Below are 13,862 nucleotides of genomic sequence, written 5' to 3' on the forward strand. Positions count from 1 at the left end.
AATGGCCTTATCTTCCAAAGGGGAAGATAAGGATCAAGCTAAGGTGAGAGAACATTGCAGAAATCTCATCTTTGTGAGACTTTCCTCATTCCAAATGACGTCAAATCTTCACTGAGGTGCACTGTGCTGTTCGTACATCTCACTCTGCATGCAAAACTGGCCCCAAAACCACCACCAAAACCTCACCTCGCATCCTTAGCAGGCCGACCCCATTTTGAGCGGATCCCCCCCCCCCCCGTTGAACCTCTCCACCAGTGCTTTTTAATATATTTATAAATGATCTGGAAAGGGGTATGACAAGTGAGGTGATCAAATTTGCTGATGACACAAAAATATGCAGAGTAGTTAAATCTCATGCAGATTGTGATAAATTGCAGGAGGACCTTGTGAGTCTAGAAGATTGGGGTTCCAAATGGCAGATAAAATTTAAGGTGGACAAGAGCAAGGTGATTCACGTAGGGAAAAATAACCCTTGCTCTAGTTATACAATGTTAGGTTCTATCTTAGGAGTTATCACCCAGGAAAGAGATCTATGAGTCATAGTGAAATCATGACTCGGTGTGCTGTTGTGGTCAAAAAAGTAAACAGAATGTTAGGAATTAATAGGAAGGGAATGGCAAATAAAACCATGGATATCATAATGCTTCTGTACCACTCCATGGTGAGACTACACCTTGAATACTGTGTGCAATTCTAGTCGCTACATCTCAAAAAAGATATAGTTGCAGTGGAGAAAGTGCAGAGAAGTGCAACCAAAATGATAAGGGGTACATGAAATGGCTCCCCTGTGAGGGAAGGCTAAAGAGGTTAGAGCTGTTTAGTTTGGAGAAGAGACGACTGAGGAAGGATATAACTGAGTTCTGTAAATCGGTTATTTACTCTCTCAGATAGAAGGACTAGGGGGCACTCCATAAAGCTGGCAAGTAGCTCATTTAAAATAAATCAAAGAAAATTATTTTTCACTCAGCGCATAGTTAAGCTCTGGAATTCATTGCCAGAGGATGTGGTTACAGCATTTAGTGTAACTGGGTTTAAAAAAGATTTTGATAAGTTCCTAGAGGAAAAATCCATTAACTGCTATTAATCAAAAAGGAATAGTAGCTTGACATCTATTTAATGTTTGGGTACTTGTCAGGTACTTGTGACTTGGATTGGCCACTGTTGGAAACAGGATACTGAGTTTGATGGATCCTTGGTCTGACCTAGTATGGCATATCTTATGTTCTTATCTGCTACCAGTTAGTTTCATGGTGTTCTCTAATTCAAGTATTATTTAACAGAGTAAATAACTGTTTTCTATTTAATTATTCCACATCACTCATGATTTCATAAAATTCACAGTCATCTGTTCTTCAAGCTGAAGATTCTTAACTTTAGTGAGAGAACCATTCCATACCCTTTATCATTTTTGGTGCTAGTCTGTCCTCACTTCACATCATGCTGAACAGCTATAGAGATAGTTAAGCAGCTTCATGCATGAATTCAGGCCAATTCTTAATACCATAAATATTTATTGAAGGAAGCAAGCTGAAAAACATAGATCTCACTGGAGGATGAAATGGAGATAAGAATAACTGGAACAAGGTCTCTGAACTGTATCACATCTAGATTCAGGCCATCTTTGAATAATCAGCTGAACCAGGTGATTCAGAAAGGCAGTGCTTTCTGTGGGGTATCAGAGAGATAGCAGGTGTTGCAGGCTTAATTGAGAATTGCTATGTCAATAGAGGTTTCTCTCATGTGGGGCCGATGTAATAAAGTGCACTGAAGCTGCCGCAGGTTTATGCATGCCTGTACGCGTATTTATATGCGCATTTTCCCGTGCTAAGCCATATACAGGGATCTAATAAGGATTTTGTGCACGGGAAAAAAGCACGTAGGAACGCGCTTATAGACCTGCGGTTTTTCCTGTGCGAATGCATGTTAACGGCATGCAAATGAGGTGATAAGCTATTCATACATAATGCAGGGAGCCGCGCTAATGCTAATGCAGGTTTTTTAATGTGGGTTTTTTACCGCCACTGTCAGGGAACGAGTTAAGTGTCAGCACTGACTTGGGGGGCCTATGTCGGCATCTAAGCCTCCTGAAAACCACCTGGCTAAGCACCTATCTCAGCATCTGAGTGGCGAACATAGCTAGGTGCTTTTCAGGGTACCCGATCATATAGATTCGGAACAAACTAAGCGCCTAGCTCAGCGCCTGAGTGGAAGAGATTAGCTAGGCACTTTCCTGGGCGCCAGAGCATACATATTCACACCCAGGCATCCAGATTGGTGCCCAACTGAGCACCTATCTTGCTGCTATGCCAGTGTGAATTAGCATCCATGAAAATATTTGCCATGTTTTCTGCAGCACAGTTATTTGAAATATTAAAAATACTTTCACTTACTAGGGAGACCCGTTCGCTCGCTTGCTTTTATGCATGGATTACTGACTCGGGTTTTGAGCATGGATGCGGCCGCTTATTACATAGGCCCTTATCAAGCTTAGGTACGCGCATTTCTCCGTATGTACGTGGATTTCTGGGCACAAATCATTTGCATAATTTATTTTTTTTTACATCCCGTGGAAGCAGCATCTTCAGCTGCGCGCGGTGATCAAAACCCGTGCTCATAACTAGCGCCTGTTTTACCGTGGGTCTTATTACATCGGCCCCACAGTGAGGTGAAATCTCCCAGAATACACTGCTTCCCACCCTGGACTTAAGCAATCAGAGCAAAATTTTAAAATTTCTGCTAACAGATACATAACATATAGTTTTTCAATATAACTACTATTTGCATACGCAGTGGGGTAGATTTTCAAAGGGGTATGCGCGTAAGATACGTGCGTACCCCCCAAAAACCTACCCCAAACCCCCCCTGTGCGCGCTGAGCCTATTTTGCATAGGCTCGGCAGCGCGCGCAAGCCCCGGGACGCGCGTAAGTCCCGGGGCTTGCATGGAGGGGCGTGTCGGGAGTGATGCGGCGTTTTGGGGGCGTGTCCGGGGCGTGGTTCCAGCCCGGGGGCGTGAGAGCGGCCCCTGGACCAGCCCCCGGACCGGAACAAGGAGCGCGGCAGCCAGCCCGGCACGCACAAAGTTACGCCTGCTTCGAGCAGGCGTAACTTTCGTGATAGAGGTAGGGGGGAGGTTTAGATAGGGCCGGGGGGGGGGGTTAGGGAGGGGAAGGGAGGGGAAGGGAGGGGAAGGTGGGGGGAGGGCGAAGAAAAGTTCCCTCTGAGGCCGCTCCAATTTCGGAGCGGCCTCAGAGGGAATGGAGGCAGGCTGCGCGGCTCGGCGCGCGCAGGCTGCCGATTTTGGGCAGCCTTGCGCACGCCGACCCAGGATTTTAATGGATATGCGCGGCTACGCCCGTATCTATTGATACTAAAGAATGTTATTTCAAACTTCAAGTGCTAAAAAATCTGAAACCACTCCTCCACTTCAGTGACTTCTGTCTAGTAGTCCAGTCTTTAATTCTGTCTAAGTTAGACTACTGCAACTCTCTATTGCTAGGTCTTCCAGTCTTATCTACAAAACCCCTGCAGATGGTACAGAACTCTGCGGCGAGGTTACTCACCAACACAAATAAAAGAGCCCACATCACACCAATTCTCCACAGCCTTCACTGGCTTCCTATAAAAGCCAGAATTACCTTCAAGTCATTATCAATGATCCACAAGGATATTATGAGCATCGCCCACCTAAATCTAAACTCGCAACTCCGCCCTCACACATCACAAAGACCTATCAGATACAATTACAAAGGTTCCTTATATGCTCCCCCGATCAAAACTTCACTAACTAAAAGAGCACTCTCCACAGCCGGGCCCACCCTCTGGAACTCATTACCGCCGGATCTACTCCAAGAGACATGTCATCTAACTTTTAAGAAAAACCTAAAAACATGGCTCTTCCGGCAAGCCTATCCAGAATCGCAGGAACACTCCGACACCGGTCAAAGAGCAAAATAGTCCACTATAAGTTCCACTATAAGTTCCACGACCGCCCATACCCCCTCAAGGCCCTATTACGCCTGATCTGGACAGACCACGTGTTTTAAAAAGACTCCTTTGTTGATGCATTAGCTCTCTAGCTCATGTATTACTCACGTTTTGTTTTTTTTTGCCCATCAACACTGTTCTCCGTTACCTGTATATCCCTATTTAGCCTACCCTCTCCTTTAACTATTCCCTACATTTATTCATGTTATTTTGACGAGTTATTGTTGTCTACTTAATATTTAATATTTAATAATTATGTTCCTATGTTCAGAAACTCTGTTTAATGAACGCCTCAACCGCGACAGTTTTGTTCTATGTAAACCGACCTGATTTGATATTTGTATTGAGAATGTCGGTATATAAAAATCCTAAATAAATAAATAAATATTGAAATCCCGCGTACTCTTGTTCGCGCCTGGTGCGCGAACAAAAGTACGCATGTGCGCAGATTTATAAAATCTGCCCCAGCGCGCGCTGCAATAAATAACGCGTGCTTTATAGCATTATCGCAGGCATTAGGGCCCTAACACATTTTGATGAATGACCCTGTTAGGCCGACAGTGGGGGGGGGGGGGCAAGGAGGGTTGCCATGCGTGCGTTAAGAAAGCAGGCGCTGAAAAGTCAGCGCCCGCTTTCCGCAAAGATTATTGCATCGGCCCCTAACCTCCTGATTCACTAAGGCTTTTCTCCCATTTTATGTCTGTGGGAAAATAACTTGCTGAATCAGGCCCTTCATTTTTTTTGTACCTGATGCAACAGAAAGTAAGGTGACTTGCCAAAACCAACAAGGAGTAACAGCAGGATTTGAATCAATAGGCTACTCCTCCACTCCTTATCCAGTTAACTTAACCAAATAAGTCCAAATATTGCCAGTTATCCAGCGAACCAGGTCATTCATCAAAATGCATTAAGCCTAACACATGATAAATAATGCACACAAACTACACCTTTTTCTGAGAGAGAGAGAGAGAGACTGTGTAGAGGCAATGTGACATGTTATATATATATATATATATATATATATATATACCGCTGTAAGAGGGCACACTTTCAATTCAGGGTGGGTTTGGGGGGGTGCTTTTACATACATAGTCAGAGGAATTAACTGCAAATTAGAAATGACTGATGAATTTCTATCATTTGAATCATTGAAAGGTTCTAACAAGAGTTGATTTGTACAATGCAATAGTGACTATGGCCGAAGAAATAGAGGGCCGCCCGTGCTGCCATGGGGGGGCAGGCAGAGTGGGGGTGACACGGAGGGGGGGAGCGGCGGCGGGGACTTTATACACAGGGCGGCGCAGAAGTTTAGCACCAGCCCTGCCAGCCTCTAGGTGTCAACTATAGAAATGATCACAACTCTCTCCCCTCCAGGGGCTATGAACACTGCCTCCCCAGCTTCCCCAGCCCCAGCTGACCTGGGGTGCAGAAGGCCTGATGCAGGATATGGGTTTTTTTTCTAAGTGCTTCAATGAGATAACATTGATCTCATCTGCTCAGGCTCAAAGTAAATAAAGCCACCATCTAGTTGGAAAAGCTTTAATGGAAAGCAGTTATGAGGCTTTGTAAGTTTGAATAAATCAATTCTTGCATGGAACCAAAGGGAAAAGAAACCTAACAAAACAAGCAATTAGAGGCACAGCCTTGAAATTGTTCTTCAAGTTGTATCGCAGAAATACCCAATTCAATTTTTGTTTTCTCGAAAAGGATGACCTATTGAAGAGAGTGCAGAAGTGTCTGAATAGCAAACAATTTTGGGAACATACTGTTCACACAATGTAAGAAAGCGTTACTTTACATGTAGCCCAGAATGCACACCCAGGAGAGACTACTCACAATAGCCAGTTCAGTCCTATTATAATCAACAAGACACAAAGCAGTAATCAATCACCACAAAAATATTCCCTCTATAGCAACAGAGCAAAACATTTAGCTGAGAGATTTTTGTTAAGACCTTGAATCTGTGGAATACAGAAGCGTGCAAAAGTCATACACAGGAGCAAATCTTCATGGAAATATATCTATATGTATTTGTGTACACATGTTCTTTCACACAGCGTTCTATAAAGAAGCTGACTTGTCAAACTATTTCAGATTATGACAATGGTATGAAAAAAATATGGTAGTTCAAGGCAATATAGCGAATTCAAAAGACTTCATCAGGATTACTATCACCCTGATGCCTAGAGACAATTTGTCAAGGGATGCAGAGGGCTATTTACAAATCATCAAGACACCCATTTCAACCAGAATATTTTTACACCTCCATTAGGACCAAAGTACACAATAAAATGATAGGCGTGTGCAGGATTTTGGTTTTTGGTTTTTTTTTCTTTTTTTTTGTTTTATTGATGAGGACTTTTCATTTCCTTTCCTTTCCATGTATTTTCATTTCATTTTCTTCTTTTTTTTTTTTTTTTAGTACATGCTATTTTACAATTTTAGTATGTGCTATTGGTAGCATACACTAAAAGGTGGCCACCAGCCTCAGCCACCTCCTGCTGACCAAACTGGCACATTAAACTTAAAAAAAAAAACCCTCCTTCCTTCCCTCAGGCTTCTACCCTCTTGGTCACTCCTTAACATATCCCATCCCTGGAATCCAAATGGAGTAAGAGTCATCCTCAGCCGCTTGTGCTGTATTGGTGCTGTATCCCAAAATGATGAAGGGCAATCTGCTGACAGGTTGATTCAGCTTTACTTTGTTGCATACAAGACTGCAAGTCCAGATTTCCCTAAGAAAAGTAGGACTACAAGTCCACACATGCAGTGGAGCAAACCCAGGCTTGGATCAGTTTAACCAGCAAAAATAGAGTCAGTTGGCAATCCTGCCCAAAACTCAGAATCCTCAGCTTCCACCGAGTCTTCCTTTCACCAGGGAAGTCACATCTGCATAAAAAAAAAGTTGTACAGCATGCAACGTGCCACAAAGACTTGGCAGACTTTTTCCAGACAGAAAGTGTGCAGAAAGCGTGCAGAAAGTATGAAGGACAGCAAAGCCGTGTGTAGCGTGAAAAGGTGTAATTGTGATAGAGTCCTGGAATACTTGTATGTCTTTGTATCCAAATATGTATTTAGTTTTTTATGCATACAATTAAGGTAATCCTTTGAGTCATGCTATGTGTAAAGCTGGGTGTGATCACGAATGTAGATTATGGGGGCAAATTTTCAAAACCTCAGCATGGAAATCACTTATGTACTTTTACCCTCATAACTTTAGGTGGATTTACAACACAAACTGCCTGAGTAGTTTGAATTTCAAAAGTCAGCTAAAGTTATAAGGGTAAAACAACCCCTTCCCACCCCTTACATTTGCATCTGCTATTTCTGAGGGTTGATTTCTAGCATGGACAATTTGCAAAAATGTGTCCATTGTAAAAACAGCATGTGTTGCAAAAACATAACAGTTTAAAAATTTGTGCACAGTGTAGAATGTAGCATGCACTAAAAAATGAATTGAACAAAATAGAAAAATGAAACAAAGTAAAATGAAAATAAAATAAATTTTTTTCCCATGCATATCTGACCTAGCAGATAAAATTATGCACGTTGTAAAATATGCACATAGGGGTAGATTTTTAAAAGCATTTACTCGAGCAAAACTGGTTTTTGCTTGAGTAAATACACTTTACTCAAGTAAGTGGGCTTTTCAAAATTGCTACAATATATGCCATTGAATTGTCCATAGGATTTACTCAAGTAAGTGCACTTTACTCGAGTAAATAGCTTTTGAAAATTGCTATGATAGTATGTCACATTTACATGCATAACTCCTTTGAAAATGACCCCCATAATTTTTACCTGGTTTGCAGGGATAAAATTTGAGTAAGCCCGTCAACTGTGATGACCACTGCTCCCCTAGGTATGAAAAATTTTGCATGCAGTGTTTGTATTGCTTGGGTGTGTATGACAGAGAGAATATGAACATGATCTTAGAAAGGAAAGGAAGGTATTATGAGGTAGGTTTTAGTGTGGTTTTAAAACATTGCTTGTAGGATTTGGTCAGGCCATTCTACAAAGGGGAATGAAGCAATCTCCTGCAGAAAGTAACTTTGGTCATAAGAATATATAGTCAGTTTTTTTTTATATAGCAATCTGATAAAATTCAGATTTTCTTCTGATGCCATGTGATAAGAGTAAAATTGCAGGAGGTATTTTGGATAGGTTTCCTATTTTTTACCATAAAAATGTCAAAATCACTCCCATTGAAGCGAATGGGAGCTCTGTAGTTGTGGCAAGGGATCTTCCAGAGATATTCCAGCTTGTGACAGGAGTAAATATGTTCAGATCTAAGGGCTCCAGAAGACATAAGAAATGAACATATTCATGTGATAGAAATAACCTTTGATCCGTGGGTGAAGCAAAGCGAGTTAAAGGAGCATCTTTAGCAGCTCCCCTTCCTGCACGCAACAAATAACTTCTTGTGAGCCAAGCCAACTATCTTTTTGACCATCCAGGGTCTCTCCCAAATATCTCTTCATGAGCAATGCTCTTCAATGAAGCATAAATATTTTGAGCCATTAACCCTCCAGAGCCCAAAAGCACTGGCTGAAGGCCTGATTCACTCAACATTTTCCCCATAAAAACAAAATAGAAGAAAAGCCCCCATTAATCAGCATTTAAATCAATTTCTCTAAAGGAAAGGTATACTGTACCTCAGCAGCTGCTTTATTTTTCTCCTAGTAGTTCTTGTTCTACTCTCTAAGATGTATAAGTAAAATGAATTGTAAAAACACATGCAGCTAATTTTAATGTAGTATATTACTATGTATTTTACATGCAATATTATTGTGGATTATTTTGATCTTATCTTGCAAATGAAGTGGATGGCATGGAATTCTCTATTCCAACCAGAAAATCAATACATCATCATGGGATTTTCCAAGGTGAATCGTTTTAAGCCATTACAATATCAACAAACAAAGCTTTATGAACTAGCTAGCCCCTACATAATATTAAATTGGTTTGATCAGTTTCTCAATATATTCTTTCTTATATTTGCTATCATGTTTAAAGAAATTATTTAAGCAACATTTCTAAATAAGAGAAAAAGTAGTATAAAAGGCGTAAAGAAGAAAGATGATTTACCTCCGGGCTCCATGCTGATGAGCTGTCTGTTGCATCATTCCCTTCATACCCCTGGTTGCTAAACGCTGTTTCCATCTCCAGGCTTCCATCAGTTGCCTGTCGACTGAGGCTATGAGCCGAGTCAGCCTCCATTCCTGATACCTTCTGGTGTTCAACACTTCTACCCTCAGATCCTGTCCTTGAATCGACAGATATGTGGTCATCATCTTCTGGATAGGATATGTTATCTTGGTAACTCAGTCGACTTAGACCATCTAGATCTAATAATGTCCAATAAGAAAGTTATTTCAGAAGGACTAGATTAATTTCCTTTTACTTATTTAATTTAAAGCTTTATTCAAAAAGGACTTTTTCCCATTCTGTGCCTATGGAAAAAGAAACTTTATTGAATGAGGAGCTTAGTCAATTCTTAATTGTAATTAAGATGAGCATTAATGTTCTACTGAAAAATGAATTTGGTTTCCCAAAGATAAAAGTTACTAATAAAAAATGTCAGGTATGCAGTTTTGTAAGTATTCTTTGTATGACATAGGTCATTGAGGCATATAGACCATTCATTTTCAACCCAAGCAACATTTCCTTCCTTACATATATATGGCATGCACTCAAATAGCCTGGGCATAAAATGTATTTTAATATAGATTAGAAAAATATTGATTTTAAAAATTAATTTTTATCTATCACCATGCAGAAATGGCTAAAATAGAAAAGTACCTACTAGGGAAGAATTTTTAAGAAAACCATTTCTAAATCCAACTCAGATAATAACCATTGCAACTGGTGATTTTGTCAGTTTTGTATATAGATAGCACAAGAGACTTCCTGTATTGCAGGCTTTGCTAAATCTATAAGATCCCTTGAAAGTATTTCAGCAGTTTTTGGCCAAGAAACAGAATTTTTATATTTAACAACATTTTTATTTTTATTTATTACAGATATATGATCTTATATATATAATTACAGAAAAATGAACTCAGTAACTAATTTCCATTTTAAATGGAAATTTAAATTTTAAATAGTAGGTCAGTCATCAATGCTAAATCTACACAGCAGGCTTTAAGGAATAAAAGCTTAGCAACATATGACATATACCATGCAAAATAATCTAGATTTTTCACTCATGCTGAGATAATTCATAAATCAATTTTTGTGAAATTCTTAAAACTTATATTATACCTTTCATGGAAACAGGAAAGCATTACTGTAACAAATTACTTTTTCTTAAGATGCCTGCAAACGTGTAAATTGATTAGACACAAATTTTATACCCAACATAAGTTAATGGAAGAATAAAAAGAAATGGTCATTCACTATTTTGTCTATTACATCCAATAGAGTTATTATTATTTGATAAATTCAAATAAGCATGGTTTCATATACTTACAGTCCTATTCACAAAGGTCTGTTACTGCATTAAAGAAGAAAGCATGTGTTATTAGTGACTAAGGCCCATTAGAAATATTAGGAGCTGCAGCAAATAATAAGTGGGGTTTTTTTAAAGTTAACTAGTAATGCCCCTATGTGAATAAAGTCGATAATGACTTATCTGCATGCCATTTAAAAGTAAAACTAAAGCAACAGAGACATGGTAGGTGTCTTTTCTGTAGCCACAAGATTTTTGAACAATTTTTTAATCTAAATGAAAGGTTTTTCTACATTGCTAAGGTGATTGCTGAGGCTCATCTATCCATTAGAAAACCACATGTCTTCCCCATTTATGTTCAAAATGTTCTCTTCCAACCCCTACCATTGCTCTGATGAGTAGATCCATTACAACTGCCTTATCTTGTGTTAATTAACAAAGCCTTTGGGACTGCCCATGCAGTGCCTTTTGGCAATTCCTTCATTATATTGTGTCTTTTTGGCAACCATTCTTCCTTGATAGCTGAGCCTTGTGGAAAAGTAAGAAGTTATTTTTAAAATCTGGGCTGAGGAGCTGACTCTCCCTGAAAGAAGATGGACTGTCATCAGGAAAGCCCTCTTCTATTGTGAGCACCTCAAACACAGAGCAATAGACTTAAGAAGAAACTACCAGGAAGTCCCAACTTTGTTGGGCAATATTTCCGTAGAGCAATATATTCATTGTAATCATACTGTGTGGTATGTGTATCACATGCATGTAACATGCATACATTTCTCTTTGAGTTACTCGAATAAAAATGCAATAGTACATATAGCAAAAGCCTGCTATCTCATTTTTAATCAGATACATTCTTCAGATTTCTAGCAGTAAGAAATACTTGTCTATCCAAAAGTGAAAAAAAAATAAAATTAACACAAAACCTGGCATGACACAAAGAATAGGAGAGATGAAGCATTGTGCTTTAAACATAAGACGCTTTGTTTTATGTTTTTCAATGTAACGCCTATGCTGCGATTGTTCTGTTGTATTTTATGTTTCAATGTAACGCCTATGCTGCGATTATTCTGTTGTATTGTATACCAACATGATTTGTATATCATACAAGAATATCGGTATATAAGAATCCAAAATAAATAAATATCACCATGAGCAAGACAGAAGAGTTGAAAAATAGTCCCCAAAAGATTTTCAGACTGGCAGATTAGAAGCGCAGGCAGGTCTTGTAAGTGGTTGCCCAGGGTAATGTGGGTGCCAGGCTTCATCAGGTGGCTCATGGAGGGGGGGCAGGGGTTTGAGTGGTTATTGTCAGTTCCTCAATGGTTAAAGCAGAGGGTCAGTAGGTTTAGTTTAAAAAAAATAAACTATTGGTTGGTTTAGGATGTAATTGGTGGCAGGACTCTAGGGCAGTAGGGAAATGGGGAAGAGTCTTAGGAAGGGGTTGTACGTCAGCAAGCCGTAGGTTCATTTGCCTGCTGGCTTCTTAGGAGCTGCATCACACTACTGCAGGGAGTGGTTTTGTGCATGGCAAGGCCACATGTTGTCGGTTCGGTGGGGAGCGGCAGCCTTTTCTCTGCTGCTATGGATTCCGAGGAAGAGGCGATGGTCAGCGAGAGTAAGCTGATTGACAGGAGGAGGCTGGATCAGTTTGCAGTGGAGGTGGAACGTGTCAACGAATTGGCTTACCTGTCGTAACCCACATTTGCGATGTGAACTGCTCCAAGTGCTGCCAGTTCTAGTGGGGCCATGGGTGCATCGGAGGCACCTGGGAAGATGTTACTATCTCAGGTAAATACTTAAAAAAAAATTTTTCTAACTGCTCAGGTTGAAAAATGTATATGAGATATTCCTATATTTAATTCTACATTTACAGGGATATTTAAGAATATACATAGCTCCCAACTTTTGAAACTGAGGTCTTAACTTTAAGAATTGCTTCCTCCTAAGTTGGGTAGTTCTGGCTAGATCTAGGAATTCCCCAACGTTTAATCCCAAAAACATTAAAGATCTATTACGAAAATATGATCTCAATATCCACTCTCTGTCGGATTCTAGAAGGAATGTCACTATTAATGTTGCGGGTATCACTTGCTCTCTTTGGGTGGTCTCTAGTATATTAGTTATGTCCAGTCCTGCTGTTGGTGATGTTACTGGAGTTAAGACTTGGAAATCTTTTTCCACCTCCTTTACTTTTTTAAAAGGAGGTATATAATATACCCGAGATGTTGGAGGGATCACAGACTCTGGAATTTTCAGTATCTGTAAAAGATATTTTCTCCACATATCACATGGATTCACCATAGGGTCCTTGGGAAAATTTATTAAAGGTAAATTTCTCCCTTTTAACTGATTTTCCATGTTCTCCAAACGGTTCAATAATATTGTATTCTCTTTTATAATACTGCATTGAAGATTTCTCATCTCTTTCATTTCAGTCTCAACCGTTTCATATTCGTTTTTTTTTTTAAATCTCATCTCTTCCTCAACCTTGTCCACCCTTACCACAGTATTATTATTAATCTAAGAAAGAAAGGGGTTTATTTGGTTAAAAAGATTGTCATTAACAGTCTGCACTGTTTCCCAAATCTTCTCCAAAGAAATTACTTCTGGTTTAATTAATTCTCACAGGACAAGCAGGATGGTAGTCCTCACAAATGGGTGACATCGAGGATGGAGCCCACCACGGAAAACTTCTGTCAAAGTTTAAACAGAACTTTGACTGGCCCCTACTGGGCATGCCCAGCAAGGCACTGACCCTGCAGCCAGCAGGGGTCTCCCTTCAGTCTTCTTTTTTCCGCGCAGCAGTTGCCACGCGGTGAAAGGAGCTCTCTAACCACGTTCCTGACAGGAATTTGGAAATTAATTTCCTAAGAAAATTTGCCCCTCAGGGGTCTCCCTTCGACAAATTTTTAGTCATCTTACGGAACCCGGTAAGTTTTTTGCCTTTTCCATCGACTACCGTCGATTTTGGCCCTCGAGGCCTGTTGGCACTTACCGATCCCCAGCCTAAATTTTGGCTTCCAGCCATGGCAACGGGGTTCCGTCGTTGTCCGGATTGTACCCGGACTATGTCCATCACAGACCCCCACAGGGTTTGTGTAATGTGTTTGGGTAGTGAGCATGATGTCCTGACTTGCACCAAATGTGCCTTAATGACACCCAAAGGTCGCAAAGCCAGGATGGAGAAGATGGGGCTCCTCTTCCATGCACCCACCCCAACGCCATCGATAGCATCGACGTCTTCAGAACCGGCTCCGTCGAAGTTGTACCACCATCGTCAACCCTCCGGTGACCGTCCGCCATCGATCGCTTCTCGGCCGTCGACTCCTGTCCCTTCCCCGGATGGGCGAGGGGATCGGAAAGAAAAGCATCGCCATCGACGGCACAAGTCTCGGCCTGTCGAGGATCCACAGCCATCGACCTCCGCTC

General features: G+C 40.6%; 1 protein-coding gene across 3 annotated transcripts in view; it reads right to left on the reverse strand.

Annotated features, from left to right (window-relative positions):
- Positions 1–13,862, reverse strand: part of SYT16 (synaptotagmin 16) — a 225,512-nt gene that overhangs the window by 41,309 nt on the left and 170,341 nt on the right. For all 3 annotated transcript variants that reach the window (XM_029598148.1, XM_029598150.1, XM_029598149.1), the window contains one exon: positions 9,074–9,333. In XM_029598148.1, the coding sequence (XP_029454008.1) occupies positions 9,074–9,333 (260 nt within the window). The remainder of the gene's footprint in view (positions 1–9,073; positions 9,334–13,862) is intronic.

Source organism: Rhinatrema bivittatum, chromosome 4, assembly GCF_901001135.1.
Source record: "Rhinatrema bivittatum chromosome 4, aRhiBiv1.1, whole genome shotgun sequence".
In the NCBI taxonomy this organism is placed as follows: Eukaryota; Metazoa; Chordata; class Amphibia; order Gymnophiona; family Rhinatrematidae; genus Rhinatrema; species Rhinatrema bivittatum.